We start from the raw sequence: 21,664 nt of genomic DNA, 5'->3' as shown, positions 1-21,664 counted from the left end.
CTGTGTGATCTACAGCTTCCTCCCTGATACCCAGGACGGCTGCCTAGTCATGGATGCTGTGTGATCTACAGCTTCCTCCCTGATACCCAGGATAGCTGCCTAGTCATGGATGCTGTGTGATCTACAGCTTCCTCCCTGATACCCAGGATGTCTTCCTAGTTGTGGGGATGCTCTATGATCTACAGCTTCCTCCTCTCTGCTCCACGTAGGTGGGCTTCGCAGCGGCGGACGCCGTCACGGGGCTGAAGCTGATCGAGGCGGGCGTGCCGAAGGAGAAGCTGGCTCTGCTTGGCGTTCCCGTCGTGCCGCTGCAGATCATCCTGCCCTTCGTCATCAGCAAGTACGTGACGAGGTCGCAGCCGCTCAGCTTCTGGCTGAAAGCGATGCCGTGGAGGTGAGTGTCGCAGTCATGTGGTTACATGTTTGATGGTGCGTAGGCTACAGGTAATTTTTTTGGCTTATTTGAGGGTGCGTAGGTTACTGATATTCATTTACGTATTTGACTGTGCGTAGGTTATAGGTATTCGTTTACGTATTTGATGGTGCGTAGCTCACAGGTATTTGTTTTCTATTTGATGGTATGTAGCTCACAGGTATTTGTTTTCTATTTGATGGTATGTAGCTCACAGGTATTTGTTTTCTATTTGATGGTATGTAGTTCACAGGCATTCGTTTACATATTTGATTGTGCGTAGGTTACTGATGGGACTGATATTTGCCGTCCTGGTGTACTGGACACAACAGATGCACGCAGTTGATGGGGAGTTTCCCCTCTATTACTACGCTATCATTCTCATAACCTACGGTCTCCATCAGGTATTTACACCCACATCAGTGTCATCACACCCATGTCATTCTGTCCTCACATCTAGTTTCTGACCGAACAGAAGGCTGCAAGTGCATGTGATCATTTATTAACGTAAACGTACGTACGCATTATTTAACGTATACGCATAGACGTCAAAAATGACTGTGGTTGAACAGAAAAACGACGTTTGCTCTTCGTGCAAATCTTCGAATGATGCATGAATCGCAATGAATGCAGAAATGAATGAATGAATGAATGACTTCACGACTGCACATATAATTGAATGAATGCTTGCATGCATGAATGAATAAATTAACACACGAATAAATTAATGAATGAATCCATGAATGCATGCATGACTGCACAAATAAATAAATGCTTGCACGAATGAATGAACAAATGAATGAATAAAACGAACAATTTTCTTTCTATCTCGACAGGTGGCTCTGTACATCATGTTCGTTGCCATCATGGCGTTCCACGCCAAGGTCAGCGACCCGGCCATCGGCGGCACGTACATGACGCTGCTCAACACCGTGTCCAACCTCGGCGGAAACTGGCCGGTGACGGTCGCGCTGTGGTTCGTCGACGAACTCACGTGGAAATCTTGCAGTGCCGACCCGAAGTTGGCCTGCGGTGAGGTGGGTAGTCGCGTCGTTCTACTGGCTGTCAAAAATTCTATCACCTGTTAGCCTGCGGTGAGGTGGGGAGTCGCTTAGAAGTATCGGAAATACGTCAACTATTTATGGGGGTCTTTCATTTACTACCATGGACTCTATCGATGGAAGGTCACACTTGAAGGTGACCTTGATATATCTGCACATCGCGAAGAGATAATATAGCCAGTCAGTCTGGCCAATGAAAGTCATTCAGACTAACCGAATTACGGGCCTCGCTTCCCCCGGCGTTTCAAACTTCCGACAACGAAAGTAACGGATCGTCGTTTCTCACTTTGCCTTAGGAATGCGCGGCAGGGGGCGGCACGTGTACTACGAGCGTCGACGGCTATTACGTGGAGTCGCTCGTCTGCGTTCTGCTGGGATTCGCCTGGCTGCTGCTAAGGGGAGGAACCGTCCGAAAGCTACAGAACCTACCGATGAGCGCGTGGAAGGTGGCGTAGCACCAGCGTCGCAGGAGAGGTTACGTACTGTCCGCAGCCTGCCGGAGCTGGTCACGTGTAAATTGTGAGGCGGCGCCATCTATCCGCCGATTGTGAAACCACCGACGTTTACTCATATGGGCACAATGATTGTTTGTTTATATGTTGTTTTCCTTTATAGAGTATAGATATGTTAAGGATATATATATTATATATATATGATTAGGAGCATCTACCCTCATCCTTCCTAGGATGAACTCCTGATATGTATGATATTTTAGCTCTATTTATGAGTGTTACCGGTACTTAGTTTTATATGCGGACCAAATTTCCATTAATTTAAAATCGAATGTCTACGTCAGTTGCATTTAAAGTGCACGTGTAAAGTAAACCATGACAGCTGTGCATCATGCAAATCAACAAGGTAACGGGTGCAGAGAAAATATGTTAGAATATGAATAAATACTTGGTGATTGATATGTATAGTTCTAACTGATTTCGAATGAATTTGGTAATGTAAGAGACATTACGATAGCTAGCGAAGCTCGTTTACTCATTTTAAAATGATACTGATAATAATTTATGGTTTGGGGGAATAATTTGATATCTATTCAATAAACATCACTTCCATAAGTGGTTACTGTACAATAATCTGCAGCGACTAGTGATACTCAGATGTATGCCATTTACAATGTATTTATCACGTCACAAAAATAATCACAATTATCAGACTTATTTACAACCAACTTTTAAATATACTCAAAAAGATGCCATATGTGAAGCAGCTCAAAGAATGGAATCTTGTGTCAGCAACAACAAGATGAGAAAACAGTTCAATAACATCACAAACGTTTCTACGCCGATTACAATTTCACTTTACAATCTCACCGACACATTTATGCTAGAGATGACTTATCTATACCGTCCATCAAACATTGGCAGGCATACAGTGAGTGTCCAGATATAATGCCCAACTTTCTTTATTAGATGACAAAGGCAACTTTACTTGTTAGTACTTGGTTTCACACAACGTACCCTACTTGCTTCATATTTCTACTGCTAGCATCGATGGAATGTTAGAACATGTCAGTTTACCTTACTGGCTTACACATCACAACACACGTCACAATTCAGAAGTTTTCCAAAGTACATTTATTACTTATACTGTTACTATAATTACTTATACTTGTGTGTATATATATATTACTATTATATGTGTATATATACATGGCTATTACATATACATATCTTCGTATGTGTGTGTATTGTGTACAAAATTCAGCTATTATTTGGGTAAGAAATCTTAAATAACTGAACACGTTAATGGAATACACTCATTTCGAAATCACCAATTTCAGTAATTTGCATTAGGTACTAAACGAATACAGTTCTAAGCAAGAAATCATCAACTGTATTCGCTGAATTAAACGAATTAAAACAGTCAATGTACTCGTGATTACGGACGGCACTGACCTACCGAATACGGAAAGTTCTGGGGGAGGTGTTATTATATGGAAACATGAACAACTCAACGTGGGTTTGTATATGTTCATGATGCAAACAATGCAAGTTGATTTGTTTGTGTCATTGCTGCTCTAAAATTAAAGCAACCAACGTACAAAACAAAGTCGGGGTGTGAAACAAGTACTGCCATCTAGCAGCGACGAGAAGAAACTAAATCGATCTTAATGATACCTGCACACGTAACTGGCGTTTGATCGACGAGACAAAGGGAGCGACGACGCTCGGCCGTATTACGACCGGTGAGTCCGTGGGCCGTGGTAGCGGGAACGATAGCCACCAGGTGTCGCCGACGATACCTCGTCCAGAAAACTAGAAGGAGCGAAACATGAGCTGTGGTTAATATCATCGCTGCACAAACGTAGCTGCAACGTCTACTCGCACTTAATTGTCTCGCTACTCGACGAACTGCCAACTACCTTGGTCCCGTTGTCAGAAACAAAATTAGTATTAACATTAGTCTTGGCATTAAATTTTCTTGTAGACTATCGACAGAAACATGGTAAAGTTACAAGTTTCTTACATGCAGTGCATAGAGGTTTGGTGTACAATAAAAAGTTCATGTTAAGACTAATTGGAAAAGACTAACTGGAAAAGACTAATTGGAAAAGACTAATTTTGTTTTCAACAAGAAGCCTCAAGAGCTACGTTTACATTTCAAGCATAGGTTGCATGGCTTACCTCGATGTGTTGTGAACAGTGCTGCCCCCTAAGACGATGCGAACACCGGGACAGCTTTTGTTCATGTTGTGTACGGATAGAGCTTCTTCATAGGTGACGCCACCGATCATGAACACTATAATATCCTGAGGTCTGGGAATAAAAAAATCGATCGAAAATAAAGGAACTGGATCAGCTGCATCATACTGAAAACAACATATACAGACATGTGTAACATTTTACATATTTGTTCCAGACAACATATTGATGCAGGTAGACATGTCGATACGGGTAAATGACATTTTCAGTGGAGGAAACCACATGTAGGACTTACCTTTCCCTTAATTGATTTGTGCCTAAATATGGGTAGAGTGCTTCCCTCAGCTTGCCCTTTATCAGTTGGTCTAGGGTTGCCTCTAGTAGAGGTTTGTGTTGTGTATAGATGTTAGCCACTCCCTAATAACAAACATCGTACAATGTAGCATTTGCAATCCGCTTAATTCAGCTACAATAACTGACACGTTTACAGACTATCAAGAATTAGCATGTAGCTTCATTTACAATGCAATGTTAGTTAGTTAATGTACAACACCGAGGCAGGTCGATCCTCTGCTCCATATTTTCCATGTTATAGCAATATCTTAATTTTTTTCAGGCAAAATCGTAAGAAACTTACTCAAGAAATAGCTTAAAAAACTTGTAATTAAATAACTTAAAATTCAACTTATAATTTAACTTATTATAGCAAACTGCACATCATACGTCAAATGAATTTACACATGAGAACAACTTTTACTCACTTGCAATCCTTTGAAGAATTTCTTAGTGATAGCTATGGGATCTTCGTTCTCGAACATTTCACCTTTCCTAATGCTGTCGCCCGCAAAGTCTTGGATCGCCCGTACCATCTACGAAAAACCAAACATCTGTACTTCACTACTCCTCATCGATAACGACTTCGAGCAACGAGTTCTTCAATCAACTGTGCAGTGTTTATCTCAAACGTTCATCGACGCCGATAGAAACGAAACCAATGCAAATCGTCAAAGTAATGTAAACTATGGGTGCGCACGCCCATCTCAAACATGCGCACTATCTATATGCATCTGCTACGCTGCCTGCACGCATTCGCCACGGTGCAGTGTTCACACCATTCGCTTGGCATTCACCATGTGGCAAATGTTCGTTCGTTCTACTGTCATCTCGCACAGGGGGAATGCTGCGGCTCACGGCCCCCGCATTGCCTACATGCTCGCGCGCTCGTTACCTTCGTTCATTCATTAGACTATCGTCGCACGCAGAGGGGGATGCTGCAGCTATCAACCCCCCTGTCGGCGCGCTCAGTCGGTACATTCGTTCATTAGTTAGACCACCGTTGCCCGCAGAGGAGGAACGCTGGCCCACCCCGCGCTCGTTACCTTCGTTAGCTACCCCACCCTGCCCTCGTTACCTTTGTCAGCTTCTCGGGCGTGCCCTTCTTGCGAAGCATCTCTTCGAGGCCGACGATGTCGTTGTTGCTATGGCGCTCGTAGCGCAGCGCGTAGAGCATGACGAGCCGTACCGCGTCAAGGTCGCTCAGTCTCTCGCTGCCAAACAGCTTCTTAATTTTCTAAAACGAGCGGGGGGGGGGAATATTCAGAAGGCAAAAAATGCAAGTCGGTTTTTCGTTACATTGCCCAAACAGCTTCGTGATTGTCTAAAACGGAGAAGAGAAGAAAAAATAATGCGGCGAAGATGCAAGTCGCTCGGCTTTTCTTTCGCTGCCAAACAGCTTTTTGATTTTTTTAAACGGGAGTGGGGGATTGAAAATGCTCAGTCCCTGAGCTTCACATTGCCGGGGGAGGAAAACACACCAAATGCAAATTGAATTTCAAGCGACTGGTTTCTCATGGGTATCCGGCGGCTCGCCACGTTACCGCGGGGGATGGTCGCTAGCATTGAACTCTTACCCCTGTGACAACAAGTTCTTTACGGCTTTTTACAACCAAGTAATCGCTATTTTATATCGTTTGTAGCTATCTACTCATGATTATATTGTATCGAGCTCCTTAAGTGTTATACATGGCGCTCGAGACTATATATGATTGTAGGTTAGGTGAGCTTATTTAACATATTTGACCAGTTTATTGACAGAGGGGTGGCAAACCTGAAGTGACTGGGAGTGATCGTTCTGGCACGCCAACTCCTGCTCTGCCTCCGACACCTCCATGAGATTGTGCGCTCCCACCAGCCGAGACAGTTCCCCTACCACGGTCACGTGCTTCGATACCGTTCCTGACATCTTCTTAAACTGAGGATAGTTCTCTATAAATGCCTGCAAGTATGAATGAAAGTGTCAATGACACTGTAGATCACCACAAAAAAGGACACAAATGAGTGAGTGAGAAGAAGTCAGTTTTAATTGAGCAACCATCGACGTACATTATAGAAACGAAGAGTATATATGGGAGAACTCCCATTATATACTCTTGATAATTATGTGTAATTTTTCATGTGAAAATAATAAATAATATTATATATAAATTATAAATAATTTATAAACCAAAATGAATCACAATTTGTGACGGTAGATGGCGCTATACCCGCTTTGATGTTTCTTAGCATAAATCATTATATCATAATAATAATAGTATAAATCATAATATGTTCATAGCAGGAATTTTGCATTAAAGATATTGTCAATGAAATCTTGTAAAACGAACCAGACGAGTGTGACACCACAGACTGTTTGTTATCTGCGTGTCTATATAATATGCTATATAATTGCCAAACCCTACCTAATTTGCATAATTTTTTTTTAAATATCAAAACCCCTAGCCCTTATTCATTCACATATCAAAAAAGTGAAAAATCCGTTGAACCTGAACTGACTAATGGCAATTCCCATTTCCAAAATAGAGGACGTTTAATATGGGAGCATAGCAGTAACAACTATACGCAATTTCAAACATGTGGGTCAAACGGTTCCTGAGTTATCGTTGACCGTAGCCAAATGTTGACGGACGGACGGACGGACGTACGACAGACGACGACCCATGGCAATAGCTCAGCTTGACGATGTCAAGGTGAGCTAAAAATTAGAATGAAAGTTAGCGACTACTCGGAACACCTAACGGTCAAACACGATATCATTTTCATCGTTCTTGCGTTCTTTCGTCGCTACAGTTACGCGTAAGCTATTCGAATATATCCGCTGACGACGTACCTTCATTTCTACAATAGATTCTACTTTTTGTTGGCTTTGAGATTTTCTCGTAAATTCTTCCATCAGTTCCTTGATGTTCGTCCCTATTTCCCCGAAGTTCTTGTATAAATTCTGGAAGCCAAACAACAATCCGTGCTAAAGCTCCGGTACTAACAAGCCTATACTACTAACAATGTGCTGTTGTGGATCTGCAGGCCATTCCACAACTGCACATTGTTACATTGCAATACTCCACTCCTCAATGAAACCAACTAACAAAACCCACAAACCGACTGTCAGCAATTGATATAGGTCATATATATATAATATATTCAATATTCACAAGCTGACAGTATCAGCAAAAAACCATACAATGCAGTAGTAGAGTAACACAGAATAACACAGGAAATAAGCCTGAAAATCTAGCTAATCCTGATTTCAAACATTTTTATTATATAATCCAAAGTGAAATCCATAAAAAATTCACCAGTCCTGCTCGAAAGTTACCGACCCTAGACCCGGCATTTCTGGCATCAACAAAACGCATTCTAATTTATTTTTTTTAAACAAAATTGCTTCTCGCCATGCGTTCCTCCCTGCATCGTTCACGATCCTTCAGTACGTACGTTCGCGTAGAACTCGTCGTGTTCTGACGACAGCACGACCTCGTGAAGGTCGCGGTCGACTCCCGGCACGCCGGCGAGGTTCACGAGGTTCTTCTTGATGCCGAGCATCTCGTGCACCATCGCCTGGTAGGTCCACTGTGCAGCGCGCAGAGAAAAGAAAAATACAAGTAAAACACGCACACACGCACACACTGTGAGTGATGCCGAGCAGCTCGTGCACCATCGCCTGGTAGGTCCACTGTGCAGCGCGGAGAAAACACACGAGCATGCGTGCGTCATTCTTCGCCGCGGTAGAAGCACGCGGCCACGCGACTGACGCGCGAGCGCGAGGCGCGTTTCTTATGCTGTCGGGGCGACGCTCGACCGGTTTTTCTCACACGCGTATGAACCCACGCACACACGCACTCGATCACACACACACGGACACACGCACGCACGCACTCGAACGCACACGCACGAACACATGCATGCACTCACACACGCACGCACGCACTCGATCACACACACGCACGCACATGCGCACTTACACCGACAGTCACACACACACACACACACATACACTCACACACACGTGCACGGACACACACACACACAGTAGAGCGAGCTCGTGTGTTACATACCCATGCTGATTAACCCACTAAAGAACGCGGAAGATGGAGGACAACACGAGAGGGTTGCAATGGCAGCAAATGAGCAACATCACTGGTTGAACAATGGAGGATGGCAGTTGCCATAACAACCAACAACAAGCGTATGAGGCTGAACACCAGCAGGATAATATCATCGCGGAAACCATTGTTGAACGTACCTGATTGGGCAGCGGCATGATGGGATCGCCGTGGCAACCAGCAAGGAACATACCTGATTGAGCAGAGGCGTGATGGGGTCGTCACGGCGATCAACGATCAGCAGGATCGGCGGAACATCTGTCCTTCGAAAGTCAAACAGCGCCGCTTCTCTGTTTATCATTTGCTGCAGAACATGAATGAAACATGAGGAGCGAGATCGACTCTCTTTCACCAGAGTATTAAAGGAACGACTGCGGTTTCAAACACAGTCAACATGCCACAGTGTATTACATCGTAACAGTAGAAGGAATGGCATATTGGCATAACCCGGTTAGACTTCTCCGATGTATTTTGTAGGTGTAACACTACACTAGCATTACATATACACTCATACCATGCATACCCATACAATACAACACCACACATACATGCTCTCTTCTCACCCAAATGAAAGTGTCAATGACACTAGTACTGTAGCTCACCTTGGGTGTGACAGAAGAGGGAAGGGGGATATATAAAGCAAGAGTATATCTGGGAGAACTCCCATTGTATAGCATATCTCCCATTATATACTCTTGATAATGATATATATGCATAAGTTTTGATGCAAAAATAAATGTTTCAGATCTGAAAGTCTGAAATCTTGACGAGAGAATCTGAGATGGCGCTACGCCTAAATGATCACCATGTTGGTTTTCGAATATCGCGCAAATAAAAACAATAAAATATTCCAGTCAAATTACTGTAACGAAGAATCTAAAACACAATATTACACGTATAAATATAGGTATGATTATGGAGTTGTTGACCAGTTAGACGAAATAAACATAATAGGACGTTGTCATCTCTTCCATAGGAGTAACAACCGTTTTGGGGCTAGCCTTACACATTCATATACCAAAATTTAATAAAATCGAATGAATCTAGATGACCATTTTCATTTTTGCCAAAAAGTGGGCGTGGCTCGAAAGTAGGTCGACTGGGCGTGCTCCAAAATATAACGTTCAAATCTCTCCCATAGGAGTAACAACTGTATGCAATTTGAAACATGTGGGTCAAACGGTTCTTGAGTTATCGTTGACCGTAGCCAAATGTTGACAGACGAACGGACGGACGTACGACGGACGACACCCCATGGCAATAGCTCATCTTGACGATGTCAAGGCGAGCTAAAAACCATGTCCACACCCTTGTGCATTCCGCAAGCCTAATTACATCCTTCAATTAGTTTTACCCTCACGTACTTACATTTAGTTGTTAGACTCCATCTCACAGTAGCACCCTCATATTTTCTTCAAGCCTTATTATATTAGTTTAACTCCCGGAACACAATATCCCCCCTCCCCCATTTATCTCTCAACCCGTCTTGCGGTCACAGACTGCTCACCCTTATGTTTTCGGCGAGTCTCTTCGCCATCTCGGACGAGTTCTGGTAGCGGATCATCGGACACTTCTTCACGGCGAGCAGCATCCCCGACACTCCGCACACGATCCTGCTCAGCGCCGACGGCTCCCACGTGAAGCCCTGCAAGCATCATCACACACAGGGGTGTCACACTCACCATCGGTAGCGCTAGCATTAGGGTTAGGGTTGGGGTTACGATGAGGGTTAGGGTTAAGATCGACGAGTCTGTCGTCAACAGGCCGGTTCATGCATCTTGGGGGGGCAACCCCGTGGCCCAAGCCTAGTTTAGAACACCAGATTAAAACACATTGCAGGGGTCCCAAACTATCCTTGATCCAACCCCACTACACGAGCGAGGTGAAGGTATGTGTCTCCCAGACGGTCTGTGCCTGCCGTGTTTTGTCGTTTAGAGAAATGGTGACTAACTTATGCAGGGTTTTGTGTGGGCAAGAATCATGTCCGATACAGCCATGTTTTTTGTATAGAAGAATAGCGACTATCTTATGCAGGGTTTTATGTGCCCAGGAATCAAGTCCGATACAGTCATGTTTTTTTGTGCAGAGAAATAGTGACTTATACAGGGTTTTATCTTGGCAAGATCTGGGTCTGACTATCAGACCCATTCACAGTCCAAACGGAGATTAAAATTCACAATCTGAAAACAGGTAGTTAACTTTAGGTAATGTTTAAAATCCCCCAGAGTATGACGTTGACGCGCGGAAGCTGATGTTCTCGATACCTGATAACACGTCCGTATGTTGAAGGTGAACACGTGTGGACCAACAGCCAGAAAGTCGGCGTAGAACTCCTGTTAACAAAACAGAAAATGACCAGTTGGTTTGCAAACAAAATCACATCTCGCTAGCCGTATAACATATGTATAAAGGCCTCCAGAAAAATTTCCGTTCTCGTCTGCAACTTGAGGTGGCAATTCTTCTCGCTATCCTGAATGACAACATCGTACCTGCTCTCTTAAAACCCACACACATGTAGCTCTTTTCATCAGGGTTCCTCTAGGCATTTAGCGCACGCTGGATAACCGACGTGCCTTCAGAGCTGTGTGTCATACGTTATCAGATCTGCATTTCAATGTTTCATCACTCACAATGGAGGCTACGCGGGCAGGCTTTATATAGCCGTCATAGTTACACTCACCTGCATTTCTCTCACTACCTCCTGTTCGTCTGCTTCTGCCAGAACCTTTACATCTGCTTTGCTGATCACATTGCTGAAATCTGAAAACGAAACGGGCAAATGCGTATCGCACACGATTAAAAGTCAGCTGTGATATACGTTACTCAAAATGCTACGCTACTGCAAATGCAATTACAGAAACGCAATCGAACAACGCCAATCCTTCTCAGAAACTGAATTGAGCACGATGTAACGCCATGACATCACATAACACACAAGTACTAACATGTGTACAGGAGAACGTCAGTCGTGTGCACGGTTGAGAATTGGCTATGAACCCCTACAACGCACGACGTCACAGCTTGAAAGAGACGATGCACTGTGGGGTGTGAGCGGCAGCTTACAGATGTAGTAGAGGCCGTATTTCGGATCCTTCAGTTCGCGAGAGAGCTGCTCCACGTTATCTTTAGTCGGTCTCAGAAAGCAGATGCACTTGAGATGCTTCATGTACTCGCGCGACGCCGATTCAATCTTCTCGAACAGATAAACCTCCTTCTGCAGGATCTCCGACTGTGCGTAGACCATACTCACGATGCTTATCTGCGGGCGAAGACGCATAACTGTGTCATGTATTCAAATTAAGTATGCCCAGTATTTAGAATATTTGCATAGATGATTTATAATTCAAAGTGTAAATATATCCTCGTGTGATTACAGAAACCAAATGTTTATTTATGTGCTTACGCAAGTGTGATTTACTCAATTTCACTGAATAAACACTTTTCAATGTCATTACGCTACAACAATTCACAAAAAGGTATATAACAACCGGTCGACAGTTTCAGTAGCAGCATTGCAGGTCACATGCTATCATGCTATGGTGTTGCCATCTACAGGTCAACTGCCACCTACTTTCGCTTAAAGGCATACTAGGCCCAGTGATTATGCAATGTTGACGAATGCTAGAGTAACTGGCACCTTGTGTAGTTAATAAGTACATAACCTTACATCCAAACGCGTATTAGTTTGTCCAATATCACTGCTGGTTACTAAGAAATGTCTAATTGAAATCCGTAGTCCAAAAATCAGTTGTTTACAGTTTCAAACCGCTGCCGGCAAAGCGAGTGTGATACAGATTTATAGTGCACCGGGCATTTTCGCACGCATGCTCGGCCGTACGCAATGCTATCATCAGTGATTTCGTAAACATGGACGCTCGTGATAAGGAACTTTTTGTCAGGGCTGTCCACGTGCGTCCGTGATTAGTAGGCGTGTTTTACTCCATTTCCATGTTTAGTCCGTGGCCGTGGTTACACCGCTGACACCTCCATTTCATCTGGCGTCCAAAACATACAGGCCGCACAAATGTTTACGTCATCGCTTGACTCCTGAATGACATTTACGGCACGTAAATGATACGTTGATACATATCAACAACCGGTTTCGTCTTGTTTGTAATGTAACCAGCAGTGATATTGGACAAACTAATACGCGTTTGGCTATAAGGTTATGTACTTATTAACTACACAAGGTGCCAGTTACTTTAGCATTCGTCAACATTGCATAATCAATGGGCCTAGTATGCCTTTAATTCTTTATTGTTTAATTCCTTAATTCTTTTCACTATATGGAAACTATAGTGTACTTCCACCCCACCTCCTTTTCTTTCACATGTCTACTATTCTGTGTTTACTCGCCTCCAACCCTACCCGACCCAAGAGCCCTCTCTTGGCCAGGCACCATCTAGGCCTGACATGCAATCCCACGACACGTCGACGATATATCATCCTAGTAATGCTGTGCGCACAGATTTCTGGGTTCTGTGCAGTATGAACGGCAAGTTCTCATGTTTTGCAATGGCAATACTTATGCTGTTACATAACTGTTATAACTGGTCTGTTTGCATGATTAATCTTTGGTGATAGATAATGAATTTCTTGAAATTTCTTAGCCACCACAAATAGAATGTGGACCAAAAAATTTCTTAGCCACCACAAACAGTTTGTGGATGCAAAAAATTCTTAGCCACCACAAACAGTTTGTGGACCCAAAAATTTCTTAGCCACCACAAACAGTTTGTGGATGCAAAAAATTCTTAGCCACCACAAACAGTTTGTAGACCAAAAAATTATTAGACACCAAAGAGTCCGTGTGCACCAAAATTCCTTGTCCAACCAGATTGTGGGCCGTAATTTGGCTTCTCGTTTACTTGTAACTGATATACGTGTGGGTGCACGGTCTGTTTGTCGTGGCTTAACATCTCTACACATAATTATTCATGGGCCTATGTAAAATTTCTCAACAGTTTGGCTAAGAGTAAGATTCCTTCAAATCATATAATCCATAATGTACTGTAATGTATTGTACTATGTAGGTATTGTTTTCCATTATTATTAATTGTTATTTTTAAAGTATTATCCGTAATCTCTAAAATGCCTCCTTCAAAAGCGCCATCTACCATCATTTTTATGAAAGAATTTTGGCAGCACTATGCCATTGTTTCAGTCATTAAAATATATAGATGCACTAAATACTGCGAATCCACGTTCAAGACTAACTAGTATAATATTGTTTCTAGACTTCAGTCCAGTGTTTTATTCCAACTTTATTGGGCAGCTGGCTTTGTAAAATAATGGGTGTATATCTATCTACATGGTTATAAATTGACTTTTGAACATGGGAGTCTAGCGGACTCTCTGCCCTCAAAAAGAGGGAGTCCGCAGCAAAATGAGGGAGTCCGCAGTCTGAAGTTCAAAACTAAAGATATTAACAATAATGCGTGTGCTTATTTTAAAGATTCATGCGGTTGCTTGTCTGCCAAAATATCTTTGGACATTTGCTAAAAAAAAATACGGCAATTCCGCGAGGGCGTGTTCTGGGACGAACTAGTTAGTATAGCAGAATTTTCAGGGAGTCACACAGACTCCCGTATATATGTCAAATCAGGGAGTCCGACAGAAAATCAGGGCGTATTTGACTCACGTTATTCACGGACTCACGTTAATTTCGCACTCTGTATCTACTATCCTGTTTTGATTTTGGTTTTTATCTCCATGCAATGCCAATGGCATTCAAACATGGGAGCAATTTATTGATAGTTTGCATGTTTCTGTTGATGAGCTTCAGGCTAATTCGCGATTAGGTTCAGACTTTATGTGCTCACATCTAATTGATCACCTAGCTGTGTAGTTAATTGCAAAATAGTATTTTGTAACCTTGTCACGTGTAACGTGTTGTCGCTTATTTTTAGTCTACTCACAAAAGCTCAAATAAAACTAAACTAAAGCCAAGGCACATTCACACTGAGGTAGAAGTTGCAATTAAACTTGAAGATGTCTCAGCAATCTCAAGCAGACAGTGTGATTAAAACCATTATAAGAGAAATCGTGGAGGCATGTAGCAAACATGGATAGTCTGTATCTGAAACCTTAGTAGCTTTCATGGTAAGATAAGAACTTTTTCGCTTTGGGTCTTTTTAGGGTTCAATAAGCTGTCTGTCTTGTCACTTGTGTTGTTGCAATAGAATGTGGCACATCTTACTTTAGTACGCTACCAGGTCGCGTGGTGTACACGTTACATTTAAAATAAATAAATGTATAGTATTACCTTTGCGGCACGAAAGCACAGATTATGAAAATTCACCTACACAGAATTTGTCAATGATGACCACTGCCCTTTGGAAATGATCAACTATTACCATAAATGTGTTTGTCTATGTTAACTAGCACTCAGAGTTGTGTTTGTGTTAGGAGAGACCACATGATTACTTAGAAACCTAATTAAAGTAGTACTTCTTTTGCTATTAAATTTGTCGGTAAACTCCTAGTTTAGCACCCTGGACGGACTTGCGGCCGCGGTTTTAGCCGCGCCCCAACAGCGAATACGCCGCCCCCTTTTTGTCCACTTAGACAGATACCTTAGACAGGGGTCTGAAAACGAACTCCGCGAAAACTGGGCGCAATCCAACTGACATTTCGTGATGGACGGCAGGAGGCCATCTCCAAACGGCCCCTAAACTTTTTTGGGGGTGGCGCGCCTCATGGCTAAGACGTAGTGACTCCTACAAGAAACCTCAAGAAATGCTGTTCGACCAACCTCCTGACCCCGCGCTGCCCGTGGCGACGGCACGTCGTGCGAGCACCTGCGCTGGCGTGGCCGGCGTGGCTGGCATGGCAAACCAGCAGCAGCACCAAATACTGGTCCCTGCTAGCTGCTGCAGCGCGGCTCTGGAGCAGCAAAGCAGCAGCAGCAGGAAATGCCCTCCCCCCAAAGTCGCCGTAGTGAAGCCGGTGTACCTCTCACAAAAACTGCGCGATGTTACGCTTCCCGCTATACGGATTCGCGCGCCCGCCCTCCTTCGGCGCGCGAATTCGTATAGCAGGCAGCGCGAGATGCTACATACAACAACCGCGGTCGCGTGCGCCCAGTTCCGCAGAAGTGCGCGGCTTAACCGCTCTCGGCGGTCGGGGAATAACGCATCTTTTGCGCAACGCCATCTTGTACCCGGTCTCTCTGGATTAGTTTAGCAGATATGCGGGCCCAAGCCTAGTTTAGCACCACTGATTAGTTTAGCACATAATTATATGCGAAAACATATTTTGCGGGGTCCCAAAGTATCCTTGATCCGGTGATCATCTGCAAAATGCATAAACGTTCGCCCGGAGAAACCTCGCAAACTTCTAAAAGGTGCATAAGCTCCAATGTAAATTGGGCGTTATGACCATTCGTTATCGTGACTAGACATATTCAGTTAAATATTAAATGCGCGGCTAAGTATCACTATCGGTATCAGACAGTATCACTATCACTATCAGTATCACTATGAGTATGAGTATGATGTGACGGCGGCCATCCGGCATCAGTAGGGCCTAGGGCCTACGTATCAGCGTGAGTAAAACCGCTCATGTTCGTTTCTTCAAGTTACCGTTTCTTTGTCCATGAGTAAAACTTTCATTCCTGGTCCGCTTTCCTCAATCATCCTGGACACATATTGCTTTACAGCGACGACCACATTCATTTTGAAATACAACGGGAAAATTAACTTGAACTTGGTTGAAGTGATCCAGATCCAAATAGCATACACATGTACTGCACGTACATTTGTTATTATTTCTCGGTAAACGTGATCTCGCGATAAGAGCGAGAAAACTTTACTCGCGGGTAGACTGGTCACCGTCCCTTCTCACAAGCGCGAACACAGGTCTCCGCTATCACAAGAAGAAATTTGGTACGACTAGGCCTAGACACCTTGAGATTGAAAACATAACAAATCTTTTCGAGAGTTAATTACGTCCATTTTGAGTCATTTAGAAGCATATCAAGTAATTTTGAATCTTCAAGAGTTAATCAGTTTAATTTCAAGTCATTTCGAAAGGCAAGTATATTTATAGAGAAGGCCGAAGTGCAATTTTAGTCATTTCGAAACATTGCGAGTCATTTCGAGTCATTTCTTGCCATTTCGAGTGTTTATTATGGGCATTTCGAGTAGACGGGCTCCACCACACTCGCGTTACACTGACGTCAGTGTAACGCGATTAAAACCGTCGAACATGGACCAGTCTACATTTCGAGTGATTTCGGTGTTTAGAAGCTCCTGGAAATAGCCGCGAACACGAGTAAACCAGGAGTAAACCAGAGTAAACATGCCAAAGAGTAAAAATGCGAGTAATAAGAATGGGGATAAGGGGTCTATAGCGAGGATAAAACTGAAGAACTTTCTGTAAGTAACCATATTCAATCTAAAACTTTGTCAAGTTGTAAGTTATAACTAGTAATAGTATCTTGGTTCCGTCTCGTCTTTCACAAGGCACGGCGTCGGTGGTTGACAACCCCCCCCCCCGGGGGGGGCACTTAGTAGTGACTTACCCCAAAATTCACATAATGGCACATTGTCATGGGGTGCCACTGCGAAGTAAAAAATGGGAGCTGTGGAAGTTGGAACTATTTCAGACTTGAAAATGGTGGTCTCTGGAACTGATGACAGTGATGTTTGTTGAATGTGGGATGCTCTGGAACGGGTGTCACGGATCGAGTTCATCATCGACATCGGATGTAAATACACCGGTTGACAGTTTAACACAGCGCATGCGCTAAGCCTAAGGTCAAAGATCGGGAGGAATTTTCCGTCCCAGAATTGCGAGTAAAATGCGCGAACAATCACAATGGCGTTTACGTGTAGTGTGAAGGGCTGCTCAAACGGATCGTATTGGCTTAAGAAAGACTTTTAGAGCATGCATTGACCATAATTTAAATGTATCAAGTGTCATGTCACTCAGGCAGGGCTCGAATTAACCGACGGCACCGACGGCAATTGCCGGCGGTGCCCCTATCAATCGCCGTACTGCCCCTGAAAATCCAACCCGACCGACGGCTGTCACCTGCCTTGCCCTTTTCTGTAATTGCCGTCGGTGCCTCTGGCTAGACTGGTTCGCGGTCGCACTGTTTGTCGCAAAGCGTGTACATTGTCTAGCAGAGCGTGAGGCCGGATTCCAGTCTACCCTCCGGCAAAAACAATAACCGTAAACGTGGCTTGCTGCCAACCGCTGCCAGTAGACGATCGATAAATCGTGCGCCTGTGTATGCCCGTGGTAGAATACGAATATTTAAATGCTGCACGTGGACTCGGCCCGCGCGCGATTTAAAGCGCGGGATCCGACGCTCGCGCAAGAATGGCCAGCTGTGATCTGTACGGTGTGTAGCTTGCTAAGTGCAGTAAATTTAGAGAAATTTTAGTAGAATTCATACGATGACACAAAGTTTTTCATAACAATGGTCTGGGTCAGGGCTAGTGGTTTTTCTCAGTTACTAGCCCGATGGTCTAGTGAAATAAAAAGTTAACGTTGAACCCTGTTACTGTACTTCCATTAGCAGAGGTTGATGTATTAATTTGTTATGAGTTTCCCTTTATTTTACAAAAGTGCCTTGGTGCCCTTCTCAAATTGTGAGAGTTGCCTTGATGCCTTTTAAAATTGCCTCGGTGCCCATCCATTTTAGAGAAAATTCAAGGCAATTTCTCACATGCCCTCAAAAAATTGCCTTGCCCCTCTCGTCACTTAATTCGAGGCCTGCACTCAGGTCATCCATTATCGATGCTCTATTCCCTGCTACATGCACTGTTCTTCGACACAAAGGTGAGCGACCTGCGTATGCAAGGCAGATAACGCATCGAGATAAACAACATGGCGGAGTTTACTCGCACATCCGGGCTCTCGCGGAGATGCGAAACTGCTGGCGCAGAACACTGGCGCGGAACTGTCAATCGGTGTATAAACAAGAAGTTGCAGCTGCATGACCATCCATCCCACAGGCACTTTGAACGTCTCAATAAAAAAAATAATGGTAAATAAACACGAAATGTATTTATTACCAAAGTCTTAATGTTTCTCTACTCTATTTCGCCTATAATCACCTGGAAATGCCAGTTAAATGCTCATCTGCAACACACAAGTACACCGCACGCTAGCTGCTGCACACTGACACATAAATATATAGCAGGTAGGAAAGCGTGCTGCCAAAATTCACTCGACGCTCGCTTGATTTCACATGAATACAAACATTCAACCATTCTACTCCATCTTTGTTTCTATTTGAAGGGCAGTGTTCACTTGTTATAAAAACATACTGTCTGTGTTCGTAACCGAGCTGTGTCACGCGAAATTACACAAAGCCTGACGAAATTCGCGCGTTCGCTCCTGTTGCGCAGTTTATGTAAATGGCTGTCGGAATCAGGAAAAGCCTACCGGCGCTCTTCGTAACCTTGTTTTTGCGCCGCATTATTGCAACGCTCCACTGGCAGCTTTGACGAGACTTGTACGGGAGTTGGAAAGCAGCTTACGTGGTAGTTTTCCAAAATGCAGTGCGCCGCCTATAACCCTGTACTTGCAGTTATTTACATAAACTGCACAACGGGAGCGAACGCAAGAATTTTGTCAGACTTTGTGTGATTTCGCGTGACACAGCTCGGTTACGAACACAGACAGCAACCCTCGCCGTAACCGACGGGATCGATGGCGACTGCCGTCGGGGCCCTCTACTCACATGCCGTGCTGCCCCTGAAAATCCCACATCACTAACGGCAGTCCACTGCCGTGCCTTTTTATGGAACCGCTGTCGGTGCCCTTCCCTAGCTAAAGTTCCTAAACTAACAAGAAGTTTATATAATTTCCTGAGAGTCCATACCAAATGCAACGTTTAAAGAATTTAGGCAGAATCTCACACTCACAGTGTTTTGCGTGGCAATAAAAATACAACTCGACAACACAACTCGGCGCACGCCGCATACGACTTACGAGATCCAAGGAGCTAAATATAACAAGGAGAGGAAGCGGATTGGCTGTGTGCTTTTCGCCTCAAGGGCGCCATCTATGGACCATAATCAGCTGAAACGGTTGTGCAGACCGAACCCAGAGACAATAGAACACTAATCTGTTCTAGGGTCTCTGCCGAACCCAAATTTGGGCCAGATATGGCGGCCCTTCCTCTTCTGATGCAAGACTTTACCAGAAATGACAAGTCTAGGCCTTGCTGAGTTATAACACATGAATGATCAATCAATAATAAATAATCCCATGCACAGATAAATGTAGTATCATGTAAGTGTACTTTTTCGCATATTTTGAGTATGTAAAGTGTACTTTTTTGCAGATTTTGAGAATTTCCTTGGTGCCCTTCTCAAATTTTGAAAATTGCTTAGGTGCCCTTAAAAAATCAGAGAATTGCCTAGGTGCTCTTTACTTTGTTGCAAAATCCAAGGCAATTTCTCATGTGCCCTTTAAAAACTGCCTTGCCCCTCCTAGGGCTTAAGGCAAGGGTTGACAGACAGTATGTTTTTATAACAAGTGAACACTGCCCTTCAAATAGAAACAAAGATGGAGTAGAATTCAATGGTTGAATGTTTGTGTTGTATTCGTGTGAAATCAAGCGAGCGTCGAGCGAATTTTGGCAGCACGCTTTCCTACCTGCTATATATTTATGCGTCAGTGTGCAGCAGCTAGCGTGCGGTGTACTTGGTGTGTTGCAGATGAGCATTTGACTGGCATTTACAGGTGATTATAGGCGAAATAGAGTAGAGAAACATTGAGACTTTGGTAGTAAATACATTTCGTATTTATTTACTTCTTTTTTTTATTGAGACGTTTCAAGTGCCTGTGATCCATCCATCCATATCATGTGCATGCGTTGCTAGCTCTACTAGTACTAGTAGTCAGGTCCCTTAGCTTCATGATCATTATAGAGCTTGTAATGTATGGTTTGCAGATGTTACAAATAGTAGTTGGAAATGTAGTGACTGTGGTTGCATAATGGGTTGGTCAGGGGTAGCGTGTTTGATGTAGTATGGATGATGGAGATGCGAAACGGTTGAGAGGGAGTTGTTGTGCATGTGGGCAGCGGGTGTGGTTGTCCGGGCGCGCGCGACTTTCTTTGTCAGCTAGAAATGTATAAAAAGAAAAGGTTCTTGGTTGTGAGGGGTCGGACGTGAGTGTGCGAGGCACGCGGCTGCGTGCCTCTGTGCGCGCGCATGTGGGTTGAGAAACAATAATACTATTTGCTGAACACAACTGCTTGGACTTTGGAGTTTTCATTATTCATCGCTACAACTAATCTACTTTGAACCGGGTAACGTCATCATCTTCGTTGTTAAAAGCTGACAAAAGCATCAAACTTGGCAGAGTTCTAGCCTATCATCGGCTATGGCAGTGCTATAAATATTAGAGGGGTGCGGCTGCCCAATGTAGATATTCCTTAGAAGTGAATTACAGATGATTAAATGTTCGAACCGCGCCCGCCTGTACTGGCGCATTGTATACAGCTGTTAACCCCCCACCCCCGCGCATACGCTATTGCGCTATAGGCGGCATGAAAGTGTATTAACTCTCATATCTCACGAACGAATTGAGCTACATTTCTAGAAATCTAGATACATTTATATAAACACATGTCTTAGCTATAATCTACGTGAATTTTGAGTTTATTGAATCACGAATAGTTTAATTAATGACCAAAAATATACGCACGGTATCGTCATAGGATAATATATACACGCGGCTATGGCCCGTAGGATAGTGTACTAACTCTAATATCTCACGAACGATTTGAGTTACATTTTCTAAAATTCTAGATACATATAAACACATGTCTTAGCTATGGTCTCTGTGAATTTTGAGTTTATTAAAGCACGAATGGTTTACTTAATTATCAAAAATATACGCACGGTATCGCTCATAGGCTAATATATACGCGCGGCTATGGCCTGTAGGATAGTGTACTAACTCTAATATCTCGCGAAGGATTTGAATTACATTTCTAAAATTCTAGACGATCTGCAGCCCGGATATACGCGCGAAGCGCGAACAGCGCCACCTCGTGGCGCCTTTTCATCCAATTCGCTGCCTCTATGTAGAACTAACTACTCGAAGCCCTCTGGGTACTACAGAAAGCCG

At 43.7% G+C, this 21,664-nt stretch overlaps 3 protein-coding genes across 3 annotated transcripts in view; 2 read left to right on the top strand and 1 right to left on the bottom strand.

The window, feature by feature from the left end:
* LOC106808469 (acetyl-coenzyme A transporter 1-like) overlaps positions 1 to 2,392 on the top strand; it is an 8,448-nt gene extending 6,056 nt beyond the window's left edge. The window contains exons 6-9 of the mRNA XM_014811202.1: positions 210 to 394; positions 696 to 816; positions 1,249 to 1,449; positions 1,770 to 2,392. Of these exons, the coding sequence (XP_014666688.1) occupies positions 210 to 394; positions 696 to 816; positions 1,249 to 1,449; positions 1,770 to 1,928 (666 nt within the window). The 3' untranslated portion in view covers positions 1,929 to 2,392. The remainder of the gene's footprint in view (positions 1 to 209; positions 395 to 695; positions 817 to 1,248; positions 1,450 to 1,769) is intronic.
* Positions 2,393 to 2,587: 195 nt separating this feature from the next.
* On the bottom strand, positions 2,588 to 16,324 carry LOC106808467 (vacuolar protein sorting-associated protein 45-like). The gene is made up of 14 exons (XM_014811201.1): positions 16,150 to 16,324; positions 11,630 to 11,825; positions 11,247 to 11,326; positions 10,831 to 10,899; positions 10,074 to 10,211; positions 8,760 to 8,870; positions 7,899 to 8,033; positions 7,294 to 7,404; positions 6,235 to 6,402; positions 5,539 to 5,697; positions 4,889 to 4,996; positions 4,423 to 4,544; positions 4,110 to 4,241; positions 2,588 to 3,740 (listed from the first exon to the last, which is right to left on the bottom strand). The coding sequence occupies exons 1-14, from the start codon at positions 16,240 to 16,242 to the stop codon at positions 3,662 to 3,664; spliced, it is 1,701 nt and encodes a 566-aa protein (XP_014666687.1). The 5' UTR covers positions 16,243 to 16,324; the 3' UTR covers positions 2,588 to 3,661.
* A 500-nt stretch (positions 16,325 to 16,824) lies between these two features.
* Positions 16,825 to 21,664, top strand: part of LOC106808457 (structural maintenance of chromosomes protein 5-like) — a 16,109-nt gene continuing 11,269 nt past the window's right edge. The window contains exon 1 of the mRNA XM_014811189.1: positions 16,825 to 16,944. Coding sequence (XP_014666675.1) covers positions 16,868 to 16,944 — 77 coding nt within the window. The 5' untranslated portion in view covers positions 16,825 to 16,867. The remainder of the gene's footprint in view (positions 16,945 to 21,664) is intronic.

The sequence above is a fragment of the Priapulus caudatus genome, unplaced genomic scaffold, assembly GCF_000485595.1.
Source record: "Priapulus caudatus unplaced genomic scaffold, Priapulus_caudatus-5.0.1 Scaffold279, whole genome shotgun sequence".
NCBI lineage: Eukaryota > Metazoa > Priapulida > Priapulimorpha > Priapulimorphida > Priapulidae > Priapulus > Priapulus caudatus.
Note: the sequence above shows the minus strand (reverse complement) of the source record. Positions and strands in the feature narration are given on the sequence as shown.

What these genes read in the sequence shown, in the direction of transcription:
- LOC106808467 (XM_014811201.1), bottom strand. Translation starts at nt 16,242, where the DNA reads ATGAATGTGGTCGTCGCTGTAAAGCAATATGTGTCCAGGATGATTGAG. An exon ending in ATACGGCCTCTACTACATCT is followed by an intron (nt 11,327 to 11,629) that starts GTAAGCTGCCGC and finishes TTTCGTTTTCAG; the next exon opens with ATTTCAGCAATGTGATCAGC. An exon ending in CGCCCGAGAAGCTGACAAAG is followed by an intron (nt 4,997 to 5,538) that starts GTAACGAGGGCA and finishes GGTTTTTCGTAG; the next exon opens with ATGGTACGGGCGATCCAAGA.